At 42.1% G+C, this 27,067-nt stretch overlaps 2 protein-coding genes across 4 annotated transcripts in view; one reads left to right on the top strand and one right to left on the bottom strand.

Annotated features, from left to right (window-relative positions):
* The window catches only part of raly (RALY heterogeneous nuclear ribonucleoprotein), a 356,018-nt gene that overhangs the window by 151,591 nt on the left and 177,360 nt on the right, over positions 1 to 27,067 (bottom strand). The window contains exons 1-2 of one of the 2 annotated variants that reach the window (XM_034220718.1): positions 13,220 to 13,438; positions 12,755 to 13,067 (exon numbers count right to left, since the gene is read on the bottom strand). In XM_034220718.1, coding sequence (XP_034076609.1) covers positions 12,755 to 13,049 — 295 coding nt within the window. In that variant the 5' untranslated portion in view covers positions 13,050 to 13,067; positions 13,220 to 13,438. Of the gene's footprint in view, positions 1 to 12,754; positions 13,068 to 13,219; positions 13,439 to 27,067 lie in introns of those variants that run through there. The other variant, XM_034220719.1, reaches the window with a different exon arrangement.
* Positions 7,509 to 9,385, top strand: LOC117549113. 2 transcript variants are annotated; one of them, XM_034220722.1, is made up of 4 exons: positions 7,509 to 7,678; positions 8,039 to 8,132; positions 8,319 to 8,386; positions 8,495 to 9,369. In XM_034220722.1, exons 2-4 carry the CDS (start codon positions 8,084 to 8,086, stop codon positions 8,939 to 8,941), a joined length of 564 nt encoding a protein of 187 aa, XP_034076613.1. In that variant the 5' UTR covers positions 7,509 to 7,678; positions 8,039 to 8,083; the 3' UTR covers positions 8,942 to 9,369. The 2 variants fall into 2 exon arrangements, with proteins under 2 accessions (XP_034076613.1, XP_034076611.1); XM_034220720.1 differs by lacking the exon at positions 8,039 to 8,132 and having other exon boundaries at positions 8,495 to 9,385.

Below are 27,067 nucleotides of genomic sequence, written 5' to 3'. Positions count from 1 at the left end.
CATGTCACCCTCTGTGAGAATGGTTCGTATGTTTCCCTCTAGTTTAGATAAATATTATTTTATTATATCTTTGTTCAGCAGTATCAAACAATCCTCTAATCCTAGAATTATTGAGACGCATTAGCGACACCAGGGGTATTGTTTTTCGCAGCAACAATGATGCATAATACCAGGACAAAAGCCATTATTGCAACATGTAAACCATTTTTGTGCTAATGGCAGATTTGAGTGAATATGTTTTTATACCAGCAGAAAACATACATCATACGATATTTTGTACGCCTTATGGGTACACGGAGAAGTTATATTTATTTAATGCAACGTTATGGGTTTTACATGTCCTGTTCAGAATAGGGTAATCATTGCAATATTAATTGAGCATGTTCTGCTCAAAGGAGGGAGTGTCATGATTATACAGATATGTTGATTTCAGTGACGTTGTAGTTAGTAAATAATAACATGTAGTTAATAATAGGTCTCATAACGACAAAAGGTATGCCAAAGCTTGGGCCTTCTCCAAGGAGGGAGTGGTCCAGTTTTGGATATTAGACGAATAGAAGTGATGAATATGTCAGAACTCTGAGTAATATAATCTAAGTTTTGTCTACACAGGCTAAGAAAGCTACAGAGATACCAGACGAGACACCAGAAGAGACTCCTGTTCGGCCAGGTGATTGGGTGAGGGTGAAAGTTCACAAAAGACAGTGAGCTGATCCCGGTGGACGGAACAGTGAGAAGTTGTAACGAACTTCACACGCGCTCCGGTTTAAAGGTAAAGAAAAAGGAGCAAATTGACACCACCTCACACATTGTCACCCTTCACTGGCAACTTCCAGAACATTATTGGGAGTTAGGACTGATTTGGCAGAGCTGGAACAAAACAATAAATATAAATAAGATAAAGATAGAAACAGCTCAAAAGACGAATTGTCTATAGACTTTTATAGATAGTACACTAAAGTGAAAACCTATTTTTGATTTACATCTGAAAAAGAGTCCAATTTTAGTATACGTTATTATAGTACTCATTATTTAAATTCTGTAACTGACACAACCATGGAGAAAATAGAGATGATGTCAAGAACAAAGCCAAAGCTATTGTGGGGTCCCCTAGGGATAAGAGTCAGAATAGCATTGTTGATTGTGCTCATTACACTTGGCACCTTTCTGGTTGGATGGGGAGTACAATATCAAGTAAGACATGGATCCATTAGTCCACTCATAGAGAATGCCCACATCACTAACAAAACTCCAGCTGTGTTTCAGAGAGTTTCACTTATCCCCAGAGCCAAAAGATCAGCTGAGCAACAAGAGGAGGAGTTAGAAATACTCGGTCCCAAAGGTGAGGCGATTACAATCAAGATGATTCACCCCCCATATATGCAGTTCTTGTATCAAATGATGAGATGGGTTTAAGTGATTGGGATATGTAGGTGAATTTACAGATTAGGGGAATCTAAAAATACACTGGATCCATATTTTAGTCTGTGCCAGAAACACCCCTGTTAAGTTTATGGACAACCAACCGGTGAACTGAGCACAATTATTGAAAAATGATTACAGTAGAAACAGGCTACTAACCCACAAGTACAGCTTTGTACGTACAAACTCTATGAACAAAATTCCCCAGCAGATTGTGGCGACATTGCAGATATGTCCAGTCACAAAAGTTACTTATGTTCTAAATAACAGTGAGATTTAAAGTGATGGAGAAAATATGGGGACGTTCTTTTATAGTGTGTGAAATATGTGGTGCTTGAAACATGTAGGTATTTTTAATTTATAGAAGAAAATGGTTTCCTGAAAGAGTTATTTGGAGTAGCCATGTTACAGTGGGTGGAAACAATGTTTAGGGATATGGCACAACCATTAGTAGACATTAATTGGGTTTAGATGACATTTAACATCTAAGACAGATGGTAAGATTAGGAAAATAGAGTGGAAAGGATTGGATATGTTTTACCTCAGTGTGTTAGAATTAACTATAGGTAATGCTGCCCGAGATCTCTCTCTCTCTCTCTGCCTGTCAGACTGCTACGACCCCATCTTCAGACAAATGACCTCACCACAGGAGACTCCTCCTCCTCCGGTTTAAAGACAGACAACCCGAGCTGAACCAACAACGACCTGAGGCATCCAGAACCATCTCCACCTGAAGCATCCAGAACCATCTCCACCTGAGGCATCCAGAACCATCTCCACCTGAGGCATCCAGAACCAAACCAGCATGCTGACAAAGAGGCAAACTCATCGGTCCCTCAAACAGGACATGAAGTTCCAAACTGAGCCGCGAGATTTGGCACAATAGCGGAGTGTGGGACATGAGACCAGAATACACCACTCCATGCAACAGCCAAGAGACTGAAAAGGAGGAGATGAAATGCAAAGCAGTTGGGCCACTGAAAAGAATTACAGCGGAAAGATCCAAGTGCGGATGGACTGAGGAGAAGACAGGACGGAGGAGGAGACAGAACCAGAGGAGTTGGCATGGGCCAGCAGAACGTGAGGGGGTCGTGGCTTGACGACCAGAGGGGGAGAGAAGGAACACAGGAGTGAGTGAGTTTACACATAAACACACTTATTAGAAAATAATCCTAAAAACACACTGAGGGTAGAACATATTATTCAATATTTTCATAAAATAAACAAATTATTCTTATAGAGATTCTTATTCATGTGAGAATTTGGGGAAGATTTAATTTGTTACAATATAGATAGCAGGCAAATCTTTATTTGAATGGAAAATGTTAAAGGTAGAGCTAGTACCAAGCCAAAGAAAGTATTCCAATCTAGAGTATTGGTTTCACCATTGTAGCATGGTTGTTACCACAGGAGAACTGTTAAGGTGGAAACAACATTTGTTTGTTGTCCAAGATGTAGAGTTTTAAAAAGACACTAGGCAAAGAGCGATTGAAGATTTTAATTTTGAAAAAACTAGTACAATTGGGAGTAATACATGCAGGGCCTTGGATCACTCATTTTAATGGTGCATATTTTCAACAATAAATATCGCTCAGGGAGAAGGGGTCGCTCAACCCACCCTGCAGATGTTTTAAATCTTACTTGCAGCTTCAGAGGGAGCGCACGGCACCAGAGTATGAGTTTTAAAAGACAAGTGCCACCACCTCCTAATGCTCCTCCATTTAATCAGTGATGACCTGACATTTAGAGATGTTATTTAAAAGGAGAAACATATCTGCCATGAGTGAACATTCCTGAATTGAACTACAAACCATTAAATGACTTCTGTTTTTGAAGTCCTTGTTAGAGCACCCAAGGTTCCACACACTGTTAAAGGGGGTTAGCATAGTTATTTAAGTAGACCAGAAATGAAAATAAATTAGTATAATGAGTTATTGATATTCCACCGGTTTTCACACCATTTCAGGGACTTTATCACTGCATTAGAACAGACCACCCCAAAGCCAGTAGGGCTAAGAGACCAGTCCCAGGGGGAGTTTAGGCTCCAGGGTAAAAGGATAGCATAGGGGCGCCCAGGGGAGGCCTAAATGTAGCACTCATTCCATGTCCTAAAATACCGATTGATCACGACGGCCTCTTCTAGAGAACATATTACTTTCATACCTTAAATGGTATGAAAGGAGGGAGGGTACATTTCTCATGAGGAGACAGTTACAAATGCTAGTAGAACAAGACGGCCCACCCCAATACAGATGTTGATGAAAATGATGAGTTAGTTTGAATGATGTTAAACGATATGGATGTTCAGAGATGAGGTTGTTCAATGAATGTCCAGCCGATGTGATTCTTTAAATGATGAAATCATGTGAAGAAGTGAGCAAAATAAAATGCTAAAATGGAGTGAATCCATTTCAATTTACTTATACTATTACAAGATAGTTTATTTCATTTTTATTATTTTTCACTGTTCTATATGGTAGATTTCATGTATTTTCGAATCATTACAATTCTAAAATGGGTAGTTTCTTTTCACTTTGTAAAAACAAGTGACTTAACACTGAGCGTGGTATGAGAACGGTTTCTGTGAAAGGAGGGAGGAAGAAATGTTCTGATACCAAGCCATTGCTGCTATTTTGAAGAGCCATATTGAATGTTAACACTAGAAGTTATGCACAAGGGAAAACTTTTATGTTTAAACACAGTCAAAGTATTTCTGTATTTTTGTAAAATTGAGGATATTCGCACTATTCCATTTTGTTTGTATGTTTTTGATATGAATGATGTACTATGCAGAGTTCAGATGAAGAACTCATTGATTTCAGTATTATACACACCTTTTAGGTGTGTAAGGAGGGACTGTTAGAAATTAAAATCAATATTTTGATGGCATAATGTACCTTAAATGTACCTTCAGTTTAAATGCTGTTTTATACTGAAAAACCAGAAAATTATTGTGCACAACCAGTTAAGCTTTTATTCTGAAAATCCTTCATCTCCGGTTAGCATGTGGCTAGTTTACCATTTCTTATAGAGGTTAATTTAGTAGCGAAATGACATGGAGTGATGCACACAGAAACCTACTGATTTTAACACTGCAACTATAGACGTATTATTATTGCTGAATATTAAATGAAGGTATAGTTTATTTGAATAAAGTTATTGTTTACAGACGTGGGTAAGATGTGACAACTTCCGGAATGACCAGAAACCAAACCAGCCGTGAAGTATTTTCTGTATTTTTTAGAATATTAACTACAACGTTTAGAATGTGTTAAAGGAAAAGTGATGAAAGACAATATGAGGAGAAGAGGCGTGTTTAAGTATGTATTGAATGTACAATGGCTGAATCCTCTGTTTAAACGTAACAACGGACATTAAGATGTGGAGGGCCGGCCCGCAGGGAGGAGCCTGCAGAAGCTATATAACAGCAGCACCTGAGCGGTTCGGCCTCTTTTCTCTGCTAGCGAGGGCCAGAGACAGCTGCTTTTCTGTCGGACAATATCCTGTTTGTGACTGTACCGCGCCTTTTATTAATTAAAGTACCAATTTGAAAACATCTCAGAGACTCCATTTAGTCTCCTTTTTAAGCTTCTCTTTCCTGGACGCGAGAATAACCATCACAGTTAACATCGTTGAAAAACATATGCCAAAAGCTTCCGTTATTTATTTTGGTCTCAAGGCTTTCATGTCTATTGGTTTAAACAGCGGGGATAAACTGCTGAACTGCTGTTGTCTTTTGCCGGGCTCCGGTGATTGGCAAATCTGGGTGATGCCTTCTGATATGAATTAGCATGTACATTAGCATACCGCACCGCTATCGAACAACGCCGACACACCGTCCTCGTCCTATCCACCACTCGCGCACTTAATTGTTATTGTAGTCCACAGGGAACCCGAAATGTTCCCACACAGCTGATTTAAAAGAAGCAGGTGGGTTCTAGCTCCTGTGTGTTATCTGAAATCGCCATACTAACTTTTCTTCTTCTTGTATTTTGTTCGTTTTGTTGTGTTTCTTCTTGTTCTTCATTTGTTGTTTAAGGGCGGCTGGCAAACAGCTTTTAGGCGCAATACCGCCCCCTGGATTATAAATAGTGTAATGGATACTGCCCTGAATGTGACTTTGTTTCCCACTCGTAAAAAAAAAGGCGTATTCGTCGTGTGACTGCTTGTGCCGAAACGTGATGTCCGAACAGTGACGGTACGGGACGAATACGGATACCGTTACACCCCTACACGCAGGGCCGTATCCAGGATTTCCTAAATACCGAGGTCCAAACATGTTCGGGGGGTACCCCCCGAGATTTTTGGGATTTTCATGATCTAGTTAGGTGCTTTTTATGTCCTGTGGGGGGTCACAAATTGGATAATATATTGATTTCAAACCAAGTCAGTGGGCTGCAGCATACATTATTTTTGAAGCCAGCCGCCTCTGGCTTCCCTTGGCATGGCCCTGACTAATCACAGGTTGGCAGGGGCATCACGTGAGCCTCATCTGATTGGTCAATCTCTCAATTTTTTTTCACCAAGGGGAGCCAATTTCGGCTGGCCTCCTCTCGCAGCAGAGAGTGCAATCTACTGTTTCACCATAACATCTAGAGGGGCGCTGTTTCACTCTTTGTAAAATACTCAATGAGAATGGGGGAGAGACGGGCCGGCAGCAACACACAACAAATAATTTCCGAAACTAAACGAAGTGTTTTTATTTATTTATTAAAATTATAACTACACTCCGAAAAAACAGGGGAAGCCTGGCTTCCCTTGGCCTCCAGGAGAAACCGCCACTGATTATGACATCATAACTGCAATAGATGTAGGCCTATGTTGTTTAAAAATTATGCCTATTGTAAATTAAGACTATTGTTATAGATACATAGATAGATACATAGATAGATACATAGATGGGCTTATTAAGCCTACATTATTTTGTGTGACTGTACCTGCAGTTCCTCCCTGACTTCCATCACTTGCTCTCTCTCTCTCTTTCTCTCTGCCTGTCCTGTCTCTTCCTTACCAAAGCTGAGCTTCGACTGATGTAGTCTTTTAATTATATCTGAGTCAGTGTAAAAAGAAAACAATACAATGTTATATCTTCAATGTTTTATTCAAATTGAAATGAAAGAAAAGCATTACAACATTTGTTAAAAGGTAATCCTTCTGACATTGGATGAATGTAATTAACTTGAGCTCTCTAGCTAGTTTATTCACGCAATTTAACCCAAAGTATAGCCTATACTATAGCTGCAAAATAAGTTAGTGTGCATGTTGTCGGACGTTCACTGACTAACGTAGAGAGTTCACACAGGATCTGCTGGTCCTATGATGTCCTGATGAACAGAAACACAAGCAGCCCGCTGGACTCAGATCTCTAGATACCTCATCACTCCTTCGCTGCTCCGGTTCAAGTCCGGGCTGCGGAGGTTTGTTGATACATGTCGTCTTCTTCTGTTTGCTTTAATCGAGGCTACGTAGTTATGCAGCGCCCCCATCGTCAGTAAATGGAAGTACTACAAATAACCCCGTTTAGTGCAATTATTTCACAAGTTTTGTTATATACACAACTCGAAAAATATTACCGAGGTCCGGACCTCGGTGACCTCAATGGTAGATACGGCCATGCCTACACGTACATTCTCCTTTTACATACATACATGTTCACTCTTACACACGTACATTCTCCTTTTACATACATACATGTTCACTCTCACACACGTATATATTTACACTCACACATTCATACGTGTTGCTCTCATATTATCATATTTCAATGCACACATTTATATATTGTCACACACATTCATGCATTTTGTTCTCATATTCATATATTTTAATGCTCATATTTATACATTTTGCTCTCATGCACATTCATTCAATGTTTACATTTAATATTATAAATAATATATGCATGTCTGAAGACAATATATGTATGCAAGAGAAGAATGCATGTATGTGTGAGAGAAAAGAGGTTTCTCAATACTCTAATTTCCCCTCCTCGACTCCTCGACTCCTCGGTCCTCCGGTAGTGACCCGGAAATGAATTTCAGCACGCCATGTTGAAGGACATCTCATTTCTCTAAATGCATTTTGAGGACCGAGCATCGAGCGTCGAGGAGGCTCTCTGGAGGAGCTATAACCGAGGAGACACTGATGGGTCCTCCACGCTCCTCCACGGATGCATTTCCAGGAACGGTGGAGTATAAAAGAGGCGTGACATACCGCTGGATTCATTTAAAAACCATGGCGGGAGCAAAGCACAAATGTAAGTGTTGACAATGATACGTTGCATTAGTTATTTAAGAAGTGAAATGCGCGATCAAACTCCGCCCGTCTGTATGCAGTTAGAGCCTTCTAACCGCATTCCTTATTGACATTTCACCTGATATTCTTTATGTTTTTATCCACATTTTAACTACACCCAATCCTGCTACAGCATGCTATGATGTTTAAAAGGGCAAACGTTTATTTATTTTTAAGAGTATTAAATCAACACGAACTTTGTTTAGCATTCAGCACTATCATTTGATTTGGGCTATGTTGTTATATAATCAATTGCTCATTACAGAGTCGGTAAATCTCCCAACAGTTTGAAGCTACACCTTTTTACTTTGTCTTTTCACAGGGACAGAGGAGGAAACTCTGACCCTTATTAAAGTGAGGGTCGAGAATGACGAGCTTTTCACGGGCCGAAGGCACACTGCCAAGAAAGCCTGGGAGTGAGTGACATTTTCCTGGTTGGGAACATATGATCCTTAGCATTTACGTATTGGTGGTTACAATTTGTATTTTCATATTGTCTGCTGAACCTGTGAGTTTAAATATCGATTGCTTTGATAGATGCAACTGTTGCTGCAGACCTTATTAATTGCTGACCAGCTTGAAACATCTCTTGTATCACTCAGGGAAATTCCAAAGGCCCATTCGGTTCTGTAAGCCCCACAAGTGGGACAACTTGAAACGAAAATACAAGGTAATGATGTTGTCATTTTTGCGTTTACTCTTGTGTGTCTGTGAAACCATGGTTGTGTCTGCTCAGCATGCTGATGTATAACTTTACCTCTTGTTTGTGTTTTTGTAGGAGTTGAGATGCCCCCCAACCGGGACAGGGACCGACAGGGGAGAGGCCACAGCAGCCACATGGCCATATTTTACGGCCATGCATGAGGCCATCGGTGGGAGGCCATCCATCGACCCTCCCACCCTGATGGACTCGGCCACTGCTGCTGTGGCTTCTGGCAGTGGCTCAACATCCACTGAGGCTGTCCAGAGCCAGGCTACAGTGGAGGATGAGGAGGCCGCCAAGTCTGGCTCGGACAGCCAGGAGGATGTTGAGCCATCCACCTCTGCTGGTCCCCCTCCCCGGAAAAAAAGAAAACGCAGTTTATTGCAGTTCCTGGAGGCGGAGGCGGCCAAGGAGGAGGAGGCGGCCAAGGAGGAGGACCGCTTCAACCGCCAGCAGGCAGCCAGTGAGGAAACCTCCAAAAGATTCCTCGACTTATTTGAAACGTTAGTTCGAAAAGAATAGTTTCCGTTCTTTGTTTTTCGTTTGGTTTGGATTTGTTATATTGTTTTGTGTGACGTTTATGAAAATATTTAAGTTTGGAATAAATATTAAGTTTGTCGTTAAATCAGTAGCCTTCTTTACAGTTCGAAATACAGAACAAAAACCAACACATGTTTACTGAAAATATACAAGGAGATCTTTATTTGTATACAAAGCTCAATATGTTATGATTGTGACATGACTAAAAAGCCAACGTTTTTAAACTCATTGTGCAACCCAAGGTATACTGAAACTCATAATGACCACTTTCATTTCTGAATTGTAAATCTCCTCCTCATAATTCTGCGCCTAAACCAACCATGTGTAAATTATCCAAATGCAATATCAGGGATGTTTTATTAATAAATCAATACAAATTGAGTCAAGTTACTGCAGCTCAAGCCCTATAAGTACAATTACTAACACATGTATCTTCTTTCTTTTAAAGTTCAGTCAAAGCATACCAATATTTTATTCAATTCAATTCAATACCTTTATTTATCCAGGTAAAATCCCATTGAGATCAATGATCTCTTTTTCAAGGGAGACCTGCAGCAGTAGGTTCCACAAGAAGACATAAAAACATAAACAACAGAACAACAAAAGGACATCATACAGAAAAATGACTGAACATGACTCCATTTCAACACTAAACGTAACACTTTCAGATGAAATTCTGTGATGGCCTATTTCACATCCCATACAATTTGTAATAAAGACATGTGTCTGTAAAGTCCTTTGCTCTAAATAAACATGAGCAAGGTGACATTGGAAATAAGGCTTATACAGTTGCAAGAAAAAGTATGTGAACCCTTTGGAACTACCTGGATTTCTGCATAAGTTGGTCATAAAATGTTGGCAGCAATAACCTCAACCAAACGTTTCCTATAGTTGCATATCAGACCTGCACAACGGTCAGGAGGAATTTTGGACCATTCCTCTTTACACAACTGTTTCAGTTCAGCAATATTCTTGGGATGTCTGGTGTGAATCGCTCTCTTGAGGTCATGCCACAGCATCTCAATTGGGTTGAGGTCAGGACTCTGACTGGGCCACTCCAGAAGGCGTATTTTCTTCTGTTGAAGCCATTCTATTGTTGATTTACTTCTGTGCTTTGGGTTGTTGTCCTGTTGCATCACCCATCTTCTGTTGAGCTTCAATTTGTAGACAGATGGCCTTAAGTTCTCCAGCAAAATGTCTTGATAAACTTGAGAATTCATTTTTCCGTCGATGATGGCAATCTGTCCAGGCCCTGAGGCAACAAAGCAGCCCCAAACCATGATGCTCCCTCCACCATACTTCACAGTTGGGATGAGGTTTTGATGTTGGTCAGGACATGGTTAAACCGTACACCCCAGCACGTGTACTCCGCTCTGCATCAACCAAACGGCTCGATGCACCCTCGCTGCGAAGGGGACCCAAGTTCCCATCAGTAAAAACACGTGGGTTTGCTATCCTGGCTCCAAAATGGTGGAATGAGCTCCCCATTGAAATCAGGACAGCAGAAAGCTTACACACCTTCCGGCGCAGACTGAAAACTCATCTCTTTCGACTCCACTTCGAGCAATAGAACTATTAACAAAGCACTTATATACTAATAAAGGACTGGCTTACCTAAAGCCAGTTGAGTAGCACTTGAAATGTTTTTGCTCTATGAAACCTGATGTACTTATATGATTCTGTTTTCTTCAATGTTGTATTTTGTTGGTCGAACGCACTTATTGTAAGTCGCTTTGGATAAAAGCGTCAGCTAAATGCAATGTAATGTAATGGTGTGCTGTGCCTTTTTTTCTCAACACATAGCGTTGTGTGTTCCTTCCAAAAAACTCAACTTTGGTTTCATCTGTCCACAGAATATTTTGCCAGTAGTGCTGTGGAACATCCAGGTGCTCTTTTGCAAACTTCAAACGTGGACAGCAGTGGCTTCCTCTGACCAACGTATGCAGAAATCCAGGTAATTCCAAAGGGTTCACATACTTTTTCTTGCAACTGTAAATGGCACAAACAAAAGAACAGAGTAATGCATCTGGCCAGTAAATGCATTTTTAACCTGTCAACAAAACTAATGGGTAACAAAAAAACTGGCCAAAAATATATATCCTCTCAGCAGTAATCATGGTCGTGCAGCTGGACTGGGTTGTGGTCAGGAGCCGAGATTTGGTCTGCCAGTCTGTCTCTCCTCCGGCCCTGTCCACCTCGCTCCCCCCTCACAGGACGAGGTGGAGACCTCTCTACCCCCCCCTGCTCCTCCTCCTCTAACAGTTCAAGAATGTCTCCTGCAGTAAGGCAGATGTTGTGTAGGACACAGCAGGCAGTGACCACAGCAGGGACAAAGTTATGGTTGACCTCCAAGGCCTTCGTCAGGAGGCACCTCCATCGCACATTCAGTTTCCCGAAGGCGCGCTGTATTATGCTGCGCGCTTTTGCATGGCAGCCGTTGAATCGGCTCTGTACCCTCCCCTGTAGTGGCTCCCGATACGGGGTTACAATAATTATGGGGTGTACAATGCAGGGGTAGCCACCATCCCCCACAATGAAGTACCCTGGAGGAGGGTAAAGAGCCTCTTTATAGAGGGCACTGTGCTTCATGACACGGGTGTCGTGGACTGAGCCCGGAAATCCTACAAATGTTGGTAGGAATCTCCCTTTCCCATCGCATACAGCCTGCAGCTGTATGGATGGGAAGAGCTTCCTATTCACGTAATCCTGGCCAGTGGGTCCGGATGGGGTCCGGATGGGGTCCGGATGGGGCCCTGATGCGTATGTGGCACCCGTCTATTGCACCCACACAGGAACTGAATGCCGGGCTGTTGGCCAACTGCTGGAAGCCCCGACCTCCTCCAGCTCTGGACCAGCAGGCAGCTTGATGAGGGAATGCCGGAGAGCAGCAATGTCCACCACTCCCTGGTGGACCAGTCTGTGGACTGTGGAGAGGGGTACCTGAAAGACTTTCTACCAATCTGGCAGAAAGTGTGTTTTTAAAAAACAGTGTAGCCCTCCACCTCTTTGGAGTTTGCGATTCATATGAAAAGCCACATGATCGGGTAAAAAATTGTCAACAGTGTTTGAGTCAGTTTGTCAGGTCTCAGAGATTGCAATAGGCGCTTTAAACACCGGAGTAATTTTCCCAGGAATAGTTCCGATAGTTCTTGAGATTTTGCGTTCACACCAAAAAGATCTGGAACTAGAACTTAGTTTGTGTGAACCTTTTCACCCCCAGATAGTTCCTGCTAGAGAGCAGGGATTTCCTGGGGAGAAAAAGGTTCGTGGCTGTGTCGGCCACATTAACAATTTCTGATTGGCTGGGCGAATTGCAAACCACGCCCCGTAAAACTCAGAAATGTTTTGTGAAGCCGCCATTTTATTTGCTCGCATTAGCATTATTAGCATTAGCATTAACCCAGCTCACCAACTGAGAGAGACTAACTTATGGCAACACAAAATATAACATGAGAGTGGTGGAGTGATGAGGAGGTGTCAGCGCTTCTGGCGATTTACTCGGAAGATGCTAACCAGCAGCTTCTACTGAAGCCAGTCCCCAGTATTTTCTGTGTTAGAGTTTTACTCCCTACAGGGTGTATTTGAGGGTTTGTTACTTTGCACACCATGCTGAAAAACCTACATAACACACAAGGGAACGGGTAATAACCCGAAAAGCATATGATGGGACCTTTAATATTATTGCTTCCTACTAACTTAATACAGTTATTTGAAACGTGTTGACATATTACATTTAATTAAAGTCAACATTTCCTGCTGTGTGAGTAAAGATATAATTCCCGCAGTGTGACTCACCCAGCGTCTGTCCGGCCAGCACCCTCCCGTTCTCCCCCATCACGGCCCCCTGGGCGCGCCTCTCGCTGGCGTACTGGATGAAGGCGTAGCCCTTGTGCACGGAGCAGCCCAGAACACGGCCGTACTTTGAGAAGATGGTCTCCACGTCCGACTTCTTCACCACCGCAGTGTTCAGGTTGCCGATGAACACCCGGGAGTTGATGGACTTTGGATCCGTCTTGTTGGTCACGTTGCTGGTCTGCACCTTCAGCGACATGGCCGACAGGTGGGCGGAGGAAGAGACTGACAAATGCATGGATCGTGGAGGTGGGATCTAAAGAGAACACAAGAGAACTGGTGTCAGAAGAAAATACAGATACTAGAGCACTTCTGCAAAATATTGTACTTTTCCCCGTCATTCTTAAAGTACCGATACTAATGAAACGGAGGAATCGTAACGTTTTTAACGGCAGGGTATCGCGGTACCTTTCAAGTATCAGTACACCGTGCAACACTAATTTCAAGCACGTGGGGACTTTTGCTTGGGCCAAGGACAGGTTGAAGATGTCAGTCAGGACCCTGGTCAGCTGCTCAGCACAAGAGCTGAGTACACATCCGGGGATGCCATCGGGGCCAGCGGCCTTACGTGTGTTTGTCCTGCTCAGTTCAGCATGCACATCTGTGGGGGAGAGTGTGAGGGGCAGATGGTCTGCAGGGAGAGTGGCCCAAGTGGCTACCTCGTGATTGACCCTGTCAAAACGAGCATATAAATAATTAAGCTCATCTGGAAGAGAGGGGTCAGTGGACGGGGGGGAGGCCCGGGTGGGTTTGAGGTCTGTAACCCCTGCCACATGCGTCGGGGGTCAGAGGTGTTAAAGTGCTCCTCAATCTTTAGCTTGTGGTAGTGCTTCGCCCTTTTGTTGCCCCGTTTCAGCTCAGCCCTGGCTAGACGGCAGTCCTGTGCGTCTCCTGACCTGAAGGCGGTGTCACGTGCCTTCAGCAGTTGGAGGACCTGCCCATCCAGCCATGGCTTCTGATTAGGGAAGATTTTGATCTGTTTGGTGGTGGTGGAATCACTGATGTAGGTGTTGATGAAATCCAAAACAGAAGAGGTGTATGCGTCAATGTCTATTTGGGAATCCATAGTGGCAGTTACAGCTAAGTTGTTCCAGTTGGTGATTTGAAGCTGATGCTGTAAATTGCACTCTGCTCCCTCAGGCCAGACTTTCACTGTATTGACCTATGGCTTGACTCGTCTGATAAGGGGGTGGTATTTGGGTAGAAGGAACAGTGAGATATGTTCTGACTGACCCAGGTGGGGGAGAGGGAGGGCCTTATATGCATCTTTGATATTGGTATATACATGATCCAGGGTCCTATCTCCTCTAGAGATATTTTGGTGGAATTTGGGGAGAACAGTCTTTAGATTGGAGTGATTGAAATCTCCAGCAATGATGAAGACAGACTCCGGGTGTAATGTCTGTTGCGTGCTAATGGCTACATGCAGTTCCTTGATAGCTAGCTTAGCATTAGCATCGGGTGGTATATAGGCTGCAATTGTAATGATGGAAGTGAAAGTTACAACTAAAGTTTACACCAAAACTAAAGCAAATCAAATATTGTTTGACAAGCATCAACATGCTATGAATATTGTTAGAAATTAAAATCAATATTTGATGATATAAGATAGATTAAACACCAGTACTTTTATAACTGTTTTATTGTGAAAATACTTCCGGTTAGCTTTCGCCTGTGGTTCAAGTTTATTTGAAAAGCTATTCCGGAAGGATCTCCAAAATACCAACAGTAGCTTGACTTCAGGTTTTAGGGAAAAGTAACGATTGCAGCCGTTAAAATGTATTAAATGAAAAGTCATGAAAGAGATAAGGAGGAGAAAAGGCGTGTTTAGTTATGTATTGAATGTACAATGTCAAAATCCTCTGTTATGTGCGATATCGGACATTGGTGAAAGGAGGGCGGAAGATTACGCCACAGCCGCCATTGAAGAGGAGGAGCCAAATGATATATATCCTTCTCACTTCGGTTAAATGGATTCCTTGCTTCCCTCACTTGCGTCGTTTCCCTGCGTCTAGTCCCTCCCACCAGGGAAGCATGGAGGGACACAAGGAAACCACGAGAAGCATGAGAGACTTCTCAATACTCAAATTTCCCCTCCTCGACTGCTCGACTCCTCGGTCCTCCGGTAGTGACCCGGAAATGAATTTCAGCGCGCCATTTTGAAGGACGTCTCATTTCTCTAAATGCACACCGAGGACCGAGCATCGAGCGTCGAGGAGGCTCTCTGGAGGAGCTATAACCGAGGATACACTGATGGTTCCTCCACGGCTCCTCCGCGGATGCATTTCCGGGAACGGTGGAGGCGTGACGCACGGCCGGACTTATCTCAGCCAATGACAGCTATGCATGCATCCCCTGGATATTATTTTAGAAACTGCTTTCATCGCGTCGCGATCTTTCCAGAGAGAACAGCTGTAAGGTCCGTGCAGAAAGCAGAGCAGTGTGTATAATATATATCACTCAGTATAACAGGCCTACTCTCCCAGTGAGCTGTGGTGTTCCACAAGGAAGCATATTAGGTCCGTTACTGTTCCTAATTTATGTAAATGACATGTCATCAGCATGTGACTGCAACTTGTTCCTGTTCGCGGACGACTCAGCCCTGCTGGTCTCTGGCAGGAACAGGTTGCAGGTTGAAAAAACCCTCAGCTCCGAGCTCGGAAGAATCTGCACCTGGCTCGCCGATAATAAATTATCATTACACCTGGGTAAAACAGAGTCCATTCTCTTCGGTTCGAAACATAATCTCAGCAAATCCGACGACTTCTCAGTTGCAGTGGGCGACATTATTGTCACAAGTAAGAAGGAAATTACATACCTAGGATCTATTCTTGAGGCAAACCTCTCCTGTGACAAAATGGCATCCAATGTAATAAAAAAAGTCAATCAAAGAACTAGATTCCTATACCGGATCTCATCTCTGGTAAACAAAAACACCCTGAAAACTCTGGCAAGAGCACTCATTCAAGGGTACTATGACTATGCTTGCACGTCATGGTACCATAGCACCTCCAAGGCGCTAAAAATAAAACTTCAAACATCGCAAAATAAACTGGTCAGACTACTGCTTGACCTCTCATCTAGAACCCACCTCACCTCTGCCCACTTTGACAACCTAGGATGGCTTAGAGTAGACGACAGAGTACAGCTACTTGCAATGGGCCTGGTCTACAAGATCCACTACACCTCTATGGTACCCATGTACATGTCAAAATTATTCCCAAAGGTCAAGGAATACCATAATCATAACACCAGAGGGAGCTCCACAAATCATGTGAAACCCAGATTTGGCACAAAAAAGGGGGAATACACGTTTCGCAATTATGCCACATCAAGGTGGAACGCTCTTCCCACAACTGTAAAGGAAAGTAAAACTATACTTACCTTCAAAACCTCTCTTAAAGAGCACCTTCGGGGGAGAGCATTGCAAAACTGGCCCCGGTAATGGTACAAATCTCAACCTGTCGTTCAATGGACAGCTTCCCCCCCCCCCCATCTATGTATATACTCGCATTTTAGACTCTGTTACTAACTGTATATCTGTAGACTTGGTATGTCTTAAATGTCCGGTTAGGATGTATTAGAACGAAATCTAAAATGAAAATTGTAAATAAGCAATCTGTATGTAAGAAAAAACCACCTGTATGTAAATTGTAAATAAGCCATCTGTATGTCAAATATGTCTTATATGTCTTAAATGATATGATGAATTGGAAATGGGGGACCCTGATGTAAACAAGACGAAAGTCTTTCTCTGGTCTGCATCCCCTTAACAATTGTATGTTTTGAGCTGTACTGTACTGTACCCAATATACAAGCTGTTAATAAACTTTTCAATCAATCAATCAAACTCTCTTTATTTGCTTTAGTTTAGTAGATATCTACAAACAAAGAGTCGATATTCTTCTAAGACCATTGCTTCACATAATAAAATACACAACGGCTTATGCTTTAGGAGCTGTAGGTGTGTGTGGTACAGTGTGTAGGTGTGTGTTGTACAGTGCGTAAATGCGGCGGACAGACGGGTCTCAGTTGGTTTGGTGTCCTCTGCTTACTTTTAATAGGCCTACTTGTAAATACAACTTTTGGCCCGTAATTTCAATTCCCCATTTCAGCGACCAGAGAGAGGGGGGGATATATCCAGTCTCTTATTGTGTTACGTTATTATGAGAGTGCTCTCATACTTTAAATTATATATAGTTATTTAAATATATTTGTGTGTGTGTGTCCGCATCTGTAGTCTGTTATTGTCTCATTATACCGCACTCTCAATGAATTCAAAGTAAATATGTGGGGGAACAATGTTCAGCTGATCTAACAGAGATACAGCGCTATGACAAAACACTCGACAGCTGATGCAGCTGTTGCCACGTAATAATGAACAGACGTCTCTTTAAAATGACCGCTCAGAGGAGAGGAGTTCTCATTTCTTTAAACATCTGCTGCTTCCCCTCCTCTCTCCTCGGTTCCCCTCCTCGGTCCTCCGCTCGCATCTCCTGTGGGCGGGTCTAAGTCTCGAGGAGGGGAGTCGAGGAGGGGAGTCGAGGACGGGACATTTGAGTATTGAGAAGCCTCTAGGGAAATCAGTTTTAAGAGCAATGGGACGTCCTTTCCTCCGGAGCGTCACGTCAAGCGACGTCCGTTTGTGATGACGCTGCACAGCTGATCGTCTGACAGCAGCTCTGTCCCCGTTGTTTCCACACACACCCCCGCCTCTGTTAGTACACATTTACTGACACAAACATTTGTATCATCTGTTGTAGACCCCAATAAATAAAATAAAATAAGAACTCATTCTCAAAAAAGATAAACGCCATTCTTAAAATGTATAAACGAACAATAGTTTGATTAATATTGATTAGAGTGCACAATAGAAATAAAATAATTGAGAGAAGAAAAAGAGATATATTATCTATCAAAACCCAGTTAGATTAACATTCACTGGATTGCACACTTTGTTTGTTTGTTTGGATATGTAGCACATTAACATTTTAATAGCACTTAATGACTGACTGAATGGAAATGACAATAAATGAAAATGTAAAACGAAAAAAGCGATCATGAAAATGTTTCCAATAAATGAATAGAATGATTTTTGACCACTTTGTTGTTCAGATATATCACATATTTCTAACTAAATTAAACATGAATTGAAACAAAACACGGTATAAACTGAGGAGTGACTCCCGTGAGGTTCATGTATTTTCTTCACTCCGCTGGGAAACTGCTCTCATGTCAAGAAGCATCAGATCAGTGCATGCACTGCATCGTCCAATCAGTGAGCGATACACAGTAAGGGGGCGGCGCGAGTATCTGAGGATTTCATCGGAGGATGGTCTGGTGGTTCCTCGATTATAGGCAGCTCCTCCATTAACGCTCCTCGCTCCTCGATCCTCTGGCAGAAATAAGGCCATTGGGACGCTACCAAGCGGCAAACTGTGGGGTAGAGCCGGGAAGCCAATACGGAAGTGCCACACACTGCAGTTCATATATTGGCCGATAGGCGATGGCTGCAGAAAGGAGCAATTTCCATAGACCCCCATGTTAAAATGCCCCATTTTACAGCAGAAAAAAACATGTTTCTACCCCTGGCTCCATACATTTTATTATCAATATAGTTAGATTCCACCTTCATGATTATGGATCTGTGAGTGAATTGATTTCTAACGTGACCCTTTATATTTATATTAGGTCTTAAAGTTTGTGCATACATTAGGGCGTGGTCACTTTGATTGACAGATACGTGCCTCACTGTCAGCTAACAGCAAATTGTCCAATCTGCTAGGCTACAACCATAGAGGCTACAACGTTAGTTAGTTGTAGTTACTGTACTTGATCCTTTAGCTGTGTTCGTGGTGATCGTGCCTGTTAGGGAATATTGTTACAAATACCAGATAATTAAAATGTCGTGCTGTGCGCTTGAATGTACTAACAGATCTTCCAAGAAGTCTACTTTCAGCTTTTTTCGGTGAGTAAAATGATAATATTATACATGTTAACCCCGTTAGCAGGTGTTTGTGTGCTTGTTAGCTTAGCCTGTTATGTAGCTTATTAGCCAGCTAAGGACGTAACCCTTTATACATATATACAGTTTAGTTTATGATTCAGCCTTGGGTAAGACTTTATACTATATGGCTATGACGCCCATAATGCTAAACGGGAGCAAATGTTAAAAGGGGTGGGCCGCCGGAGTCCACGCCGCCGAAGCTAACGGGGCTGCAGGGTGCTAGCTCGCTAGCGCGTCCCGGCGGCCGTAGCTAGCACCCTGGGGCTCCGTTAGCTTCGGCCAGCGGCGGAGTCCGGCGTTATAACTGGAGATCAAGGAATGCATCGTAACGCGGACTTGGTTCGCCTGCAGCCCGCTGTAGTATTAGCTAAATAAATGATGTTGAGCAAGGCTTATTAAGCTGAACACCGCCACAATTATTCTGCTATGTATCGGTACTTATTTTATTTTATTAACGTGTGAATGACAAGCATTAAGAATAATACCAAATAGCTAATTATCTTGCAGATTGTCTCGTTTGATTATGAATGTAACGTTTATATAGTGGAACTACACTGTTTTATCAAAACCAAAGTGCCACGCAGTGACTTGGTATGCATGTATTTCAGCAGGAAATGTGCAACCTAGATGACATTTACCAACACAGACTATATAGAAATATTTGTAAAAGTTGTTCATGCGTTACTAAGTGAATATGGCATTAACCCTCCTGTTGTCTTCGGGTCAAATCTGACCGATTTACTACTTTCATCAATCATGTTTTACATTCGATTGATACTGAGAGCATGTTAGCTTAGCTTCTTAGCCTGAGCTAGGACTCAAACGTCACGCTCGTTGGCAGCAGGTCCCGCCCTGTCCCGCCTCAGCTCCGCCTCTTTGCCCTTATTTGGAGAAGGCGGGAGAAGGCGGGAGTTAGACTCTGACGACACCGTCGAGCCGTTAGTGGCCGACTCCGCCTACTAAGGGCTTCACGGCAACTCTGCAGAATCCTATGGGTGACGTCACGGACCCTACGTCCATTTATATATACAGTCTATGGACGCTACTCAAGATGGCGCAGACAAATCAACTTCCGGTGAGACCGAGACCGAGGAGCGAGGAAATTAAAAATAAGAGAAGTGAGAAGGGGACGAAGCCTTGTAGTTCTTTCTTCTGGTCGGCCGACACTAGTGATGGGCATTTAGATTCCCTTCGGGGACACGAATCTTTTTGATTCAGTTCACTTTAAAGATTCGTTCACTGATTCGTTCACCGGTTCGCGAACGACTTCTGGTGATTTGCACGTTCGCGAAAGATTCGTCTTTGTACTTAATTCGTTCAGTGAGTCTTCACTACTGCCGAAGTCCGTACGAGAAGTTTGCTGGCGTAAAATGTATGATATTAAAACACATTTTACACCTCACCTTGTTGCCCCATCAATTATGCTCTGGGAATAGGCTACATATTATTTAAGAAATATAATTGGCCATTGTTAAATCTCATAAATGTGTGCCTGACTATACGATGTATTACAGCAGGCTAGCACGTTATACTTTCAAACCCTATGTGGCCTAACTTAAATCCCAAAGCATTAAACTCCATTTGGCCGAGTTCAAAGTGAATAAAAAAATATATCCTCGACATCGGTGACGATTTATTCATATTCTATGTACCATAGACTGTATGTACCCATCTATGTTTACCTTTAGCTAGCGGCTAAGCTAGTGGGACGCTACGGAGCCCAGCTATCCGTGTGTGTGTGTGTGTGTTTCACATTAGCGGGACAATATGTTGCTCAGGTATCCGCACTCTGAAGCTTTTAGGGACGACGGGGGGAGGAGAATACAACGCTGTGTGTATTTATCGCTAAGCTAGCGGCTAAGCTAGCTGGACGCTACGGAGCCCAGCTATCCGCCCTCTGAAGCTTTTAGGGCCGTCAGGGGGAGGAGAATGTCCCGCCAACGCTGTGTGTGTGTTTCACATTAGCGGGACGCTATGGAGCTCAGGTATCCACCATCTGACGCTTTTAGGGCCGACAGGGGGAGGAGAATACAACTTTGTGTGTGTTTATCGCTAAGCTAGCGGCTAAGCTAACTGGACGCTACGGTTCAGGTATCCGTCCTCTGAGGCATTTATGGCAGACAGGTTGAGGAGGATGTCCCGCACCTGTGTGTGTGTGTGTGTGTGTGTGTGTGTGTGTGTGTGTGTGTGTGTGTGTATATGTGTGTGTGTGTGTGTGTGTGTGTGTGTGTGTGTGTGTGTGTGTGTGTGTGTGTGTGTGTGTGTGTGTGTGTGTGTGTGTGTGTGTGTGTGTGTGTGTGTGTGTGTGTGTGTAACGGAGCTCAGATGAGAGGGCTCTGATTAGAGTTTTAATCCTCTGTCAAACTGCATGTTTTCTGCTATATTTGATTAGAGATAAAATGATTTTCTGCCACAGGAGTTTGACAGAGAATAATTGAAAGTACACAGTAAAATAACTTCATAGTAGCCTACTTGTGGTAGAAGTCCAACTAGTACTGAGTCTGAGTACTTCATTGTATTTGTGGTAGTTGTCTGATGCCCCTTTCACACCAACGCGTTTTCAGCTCCGGCTCGGAGCTGGAGCCTGAAAAGTGCCGGTTTTTCCTGTTCACACCGCAGCGGCGCCGCCTCTTAGCTCGGGAATCCGGTTCACTTCCAGCTCCAAAAAATTGTCGGTCTAGACTAGAGGCAAGAGCTTCGGAGCTAAGAGGTGGCGTAGCTTACGTCTCTCTTACGTCGAGGCGTGCAGGAAACTAAACCCACCTCCCCTGAACATGGGGCGACAGTCATGCCTGCCTACAAGCAGTAGTGCTTATAAACACACTTTATAAAGTCAGGCAACACTAACCAGGCTTCGTGTGATTCTGTTTATTTGTACCTTACTTTGACCATCCGTTCACTGTTATTGATCGTTGTGGAGAGAGGCAGACGTTTTGTTTTGTATTATAGCCAGGGGTGCACATAACTTTTTTGCCCTGGTTCTCAAAGGAGCACCTGGAGATGTTGCTTGGTGCTCATCCTTAAAATGAAATAAACCGTAACTTTTGAGGGGGTCTTGACTTTATTTGCCAGACACACGGCACTGAACACACATGCAGAGGTGAACACAGAACACACATGCAGTGGTGAACACAAGACAACATTAGCACGACCAGTAATCCTACAAGCTGTCATCACTGTTCTCCTCACTGTCTTCCTCTCTGTCAGACATGGTAGCTGATGATGTAGGCCTACTACTTTCTCTCTGGTTGAGTCTGCGATTAGCTGCTTGCATCCACAAGTCAACAGCTGGTTTTGGGTTGAAAGTCTCTGTTGTCATCTTAGACAAGTGGATGTAATCAAATAAGTATGTGAACATAACCAATAACCTACCATAGCCAATAACAAATTAATGTAACTTATTTTATTTGTGTTGTTCATTCATATCTTATTTTACCTTAACATTTATTTATGCATTTTTTTTTTATCTCTCCAGTTTTACAGGATATTTTTGGTTACTGTCTTATACATTGGAATGATTTAAAACCTGTTTATCCCAATAATTATAAAGGAGTGCCTTGGAAATATGTGTTTACATAAATTGTGACCAAACCGTTTGAACTTAGACTAAGAGTCCTTACCTCACTGAGCTGTAGTATCAGCCTCTCAGTCTGACTGGAGAGGACTCTCCCTCCACATTATTGTAGAAACATCTTCTTCTTATATCCGTTAGAGCAGCTAGCACGGTACCAGATTCTAATAACAACAGCGCTGGTACCGGTGCACCCTCCCTCTCTCCCTCGCATTTTGGCTATGAGCTGCGGGCGCCAGATAAGCCAACATCCCCCATTTTCATCACTTACAGCGCCCATCGTACAGGGCAAATGAAACGTGTAACCGGGGTGAAAAGGGTGTTACATTTACTTAATTATGAATATTGTTACATCAAGGCCGAAAATTAGGATGAGCCTGTTAGAAATTAAAATCAATGTTTTGATGGCATAATGTACCTTAAATGTACCTTCAGTTTAAATGCTGTTTTATACTGAAAAACCAGAAAATTATTGTGCACAACCAGTTAAGCTTTTATTCTGAAAATCCTTCATCTCCGGTTAGCATGTGGCTAGTTTACCATTTCTTATAGAGGTTAATTTAGTAGCGAAATGACATGGAGTGATGCACACCGAAACCTACTGATTTTAACACTGCAACTATAGAAGTATTATTATTGCTGAATATGAAATGAAGGTATAGTTTCTTTGAATAAAGTTATTGTTTACAGACGTGGGTAAGATGTGACAACATCCGGAATGACCAGAAACCAAACCAGCCGTGAAGTATTTTCTGTATTTTTTAGAATATTAACTACAACGTTTAGAATGTGTTAAAGGAAAAGTGATGAAAGACAATATGAGGAGAAGAGGCGTGTTTAAGTATATATTGAATGTACAATGGCTGAATCCTCTGTTTAAACGTAACAACGGACATTAAGATGTGGAGGGCCGGCCCGCAGGGAGGAGCCTGCAGAAGCTATATAACAGCAGCACCTGAGCGGTTCGGCCTCTTTTCTCTGCTAGCGAGGGCCAGAGACAGCTGTTTTTCTGTCGGACAATATCCTGTTTGTGACTTTACCACGCCTTTTTATTAATTTGAGTACCAATTTGAAAACATCTCAGAGACTCCATTTAGTCTCCTTTTTAAGCTTCTCTTTCCTGGACACGAGAATAACCATCACAGTTAACAATTGGTGCCCCGTGACGTGATTCTCGGTGGACCGGAGAGACTACACAACCAGCTGTTTTCCGGAGACGCGGTTTCCGTTCGACACAACGAGCTCGAATACTTGGTAAGAGGAAACCTGTTAAATCAAATTCTTCATAGTTTATGCAGTACAAAATAGGTTTGTGTTGGACGGAGGCCAGCGGATCCTGAAAATAGCTGTGTATTTAATGTTAAAACAACCAAATTTATAACAATAAGAATTCCATAACACGTGGCGTTGCATTTTCACAATCAAGGTGAGTTCACATTTCTTTTTTCTTATATCTAACCCTGCATGCTATTAATTTGTGTGTGTGTAGTATTTTAAAATATAAATGTGTGTGGCCATTGTACTTTGGGTAGGTGTCTTGTCATGAAGGTGTCCCTTGTTACGTCAGTAGTTAAATTAGCCTATGACGTAAGGATATATAAGTCCATTTAACGATTATTGTTAAGATCTGTGGGACATAGCGAATTGATTAAGGATCAAGTAATTGAAAACCAACAAGGCATAGCGAATCAACTTAGGGTTGAGTAACTGAAGACAGTGCTAGTCGAAAACAGTTGAGAACTGTTTTAAAAAAGTCCTTTTGAGGAAAGGCTTGATTAAGGTGTAAGCTTTATCAGTGGTCATAACTGTTCTAGTTTCAACCAAGATATTACGGGTGGAATACGAGATGTGGAGTTACAACAGCATTACGTCAAATTGACGACGGTCATTTAATGGTCGCTGATAAGTTTCCATAATACTCCCACCTAGCGTGTCGAAATGGCAGCAGTTGACCAATAGTGGACTATAAAGTCAAATAATACGTAGATAGGTTTATAGCTTATGCGTAAGGGTTCCTAACTTTAAGTGATGATATCAATAAGATAAAGCCCATTTTTTCATAGTAAACTAGATAGAAATGTTATTTTAAACTGCAGTGTTGTTTTGTGTTCAATTTTCTTGACAAGATCCACCCCGCCATTATTTAAACTCCCCTGTGAGAGACACGAGGTGTTTTCAAATCCCTTTGTTCTTCAGGTCAAAGGTTGGAAAATCAGTTGCCATCTTGTCTTGTCCTCATCCTGAAAATAAGCCACACGGCAGTCGCCATTTCGTGAAATGCTAATTGAAAGTACTCTGTTTGTTTTGACTCACAGTCCCACTCACATGAGGCTAGGCACTCCATATTGAGAAGGACAAATCATATTTCTTGGCAGAGTTGGAACTATAAAATAGACAGGTTATCTTACCGTGGGAAGTTTGGTATTTGTAGGAGTCTGGTTTTGAAAATATTCTTGTTTGCAAGTGCGTATTGGCGGTTTATTTGAAATATTCTTGTTTGCAAGTGCGTATTGGCGGTTTATTTGAGATATTCTTGTTTGCAAGTGTGTATTGGCGGTTTATTTGAGATATTCTTGTTTGCAAGTGTGTTTTGGCGGTTATGTGCTGTGTTGTTTAACCATATTCAAATTTTCTTCCCATTTTTAAGGAAATAAGCTTCTTCTTGTTAAAAAGAGGTCAGTTTTGCAACAGCTATCCCTAGTGGATTAAGCTGGAAATTACAACAGCGCACTCTGCTGGTAATACAGAATTATTACAAAGATACTATAACATTTTGAAGCTTAATTTTGAGTGTTATTAATGAACACATGCGCCGGGACAGAATTACAAAGTGGTTTCTAATTAAAATATGAGAAACTTTACATCATAGACTTTCAAACTAGACTGTAGAATATTCAAACACCAATTGATTAAAGCTAACACAAATTATGACATTTACTACATAGTTCCATACATTTCAGTATGCACTGTACACAGTAGATTTAGATTTTCACAAGACTTCGATTTTCTTATCTCAAAGTCAAAACGATACACTGTACAATTTTTATTTTAACATTTCAGATTTTAAAATTTGCATAATTTTGTATCTTTTAATTTATTAATATTTTACAAAAAAAACTTAAATCATAAAAAAAAATAAAATCTAAAAAAAAAAAAAAAACCCTACCCAGATTTAAAGTTAAGTTCGGATGACATAGGATATTATTTATCAGGAACGAAGGTGCTAGTCGGAGGATTAGTGTTTCAATCTTTGATCACTTAATAATATTCATTCGAATAGTTAGAGAACATGTCACCAAAAGAAACTAAATTGAGACTAGACGCAGAGCCAGGCTCAACCGCAGATATCAAGGAAAGGGTAATAATCTGATCAGATACCTTTCCAATTAAAATAACTATGTGGAGTGAAGATGAAGAAAGATTTATAAGAGTTACAAGTCTGATACTCCATCTGGAATATGCCAGCCTATTGGCACACAGCATAAATGTGGTCCGAGTAGCAGACCCGCCAGTGAGGGAAGACATAGCAGAAAAAACAAGACACCGTAGCTTGTAGGAACAAGACAAGGAGAAGGGAGGGGAAACTTCCAGAGAAGGCAGGGCAGACACCTCCAACAATTCAAGCTCAGGAAGAACCAGAGAATGCAGGGCAGACACCTCAAACTGTTAAATTTCAGATAGTGCCAGAAAATCAGAAGCAGAACCAACAACCAGGAGGTTTCCATGATGACAACGGAGGCAGGGGGTCCAAGAGATGTCAAAGACGAACAGCATTGCCAAACATGACCCAAATGCCACTGACACCCTGGTATCAACCACAACAATGAGGAAGCTCAGAGGGCCAGACCACCAGGTGATGCATCTTCAGCACAAGGGTATTTTGAAATCCAGCTACATTGAGCCATATATGTCACCACAGAAGGGAGAGGTTTAATGTTTAATGTAAAAACAGAATCGAGAGTAGCATTTGCATTTACACATAAAGCATCCACAGAATAGAACATTTAGCAGACTATTTTTGTAATTATGAGAAGGAAAGAGATTACGAGTGATGTTGTTCCCCCACACAGCTAGTGAGGTCAAGACGACGGGTTTCCACCAAAAAATATGAAGACGGAAACCTAGTACTCGCCCAAGACGGAGGATCTATACCAAATCCTCCTGTTTACACCGACTGCAGTTCAAGGGGCGGTGATACACCTGACGTGGAGCTGTTGAGACCTAAAAACAGAAACTCGATTCTGCTGTGGTGACAGTCTGGCTACAAAGGGAGGTGTCCGATAGGGTCGCTTGTCTCAAACCAGTGAAGAAGTCAACAAGAACCCAGCAGAACTAGAGAGTGACTGTTAGCGGGAGAACAGTGACAGAGCGACAGAGACTGGCACAACATTTTCCAGCCAGTACATAGATAGACCCCGTCAGAAGACCGGGGCTGTGTTTAAAGGGGAACTTCATTTATTGTTAGTGGAAGTGTAGTTTTTTTTTTTAGTCAAACAATTATGTGAGTTATGGAGTCGGATTACATTTTTCTCATAAACACAATTTTATAATCGGTCTGAAGTATCTGTTTTAAGGCAATGAGCTGCAGATTAAATAACATAACACTGATTGAGAGCTTGGATGAAGAAGTTGTAGGGTTTTTACAACAGTTTCAAGAATCAGTTTTTATTTATTTATT

This window comes from Gymnodraco acuticeps, unplaced genomic scaffold (genome assembly GCF_902827175.1).
Source record: "Gymnodraco acuticeps unplaced genomic scaffold, fGymAcu1.1, whole genome shotgun sequence".
NCBI lineage: Eukaryota > Metazoa > Chordata > Actinopteri > Perciformes > Bathydraconidae > Gymnodraco > Gymnodraco acuticeps.
The sequence above is the reverse complement of the archived record's forward strand: the minus strand, read 5'-3'. Positions and strand labels throughout refer to the sequence as shown.

What these genes read in the sequence shown, in the direction of transcription:
- LOC117549113 (XM_034220720.1), top strand. Translation starts at nt 7,567, where the DNA reads ATGGGTCCTCCACGCTCCTCCACGGATGCATTTCCAGGAACGGTGGAG. An exon ending in GGCGGGAGCAAAGCACAAAT is followed by an intron (nt 7,679 to 8,318) that starts GTAAGTGTTGAC and finishes TGTATCACTCAG; the next exon opens with GGAAATTCCAAAGGCCCATT. An exon ending in ACTTGAAACGAAAATACAAG is followed by an intron (nt 8,387 to 8,494) that starts GTAATGATGTTG and finishes GTGTTTTTGTAG; the next exon opens with GAGTTGAGATGCCCCCCAAC.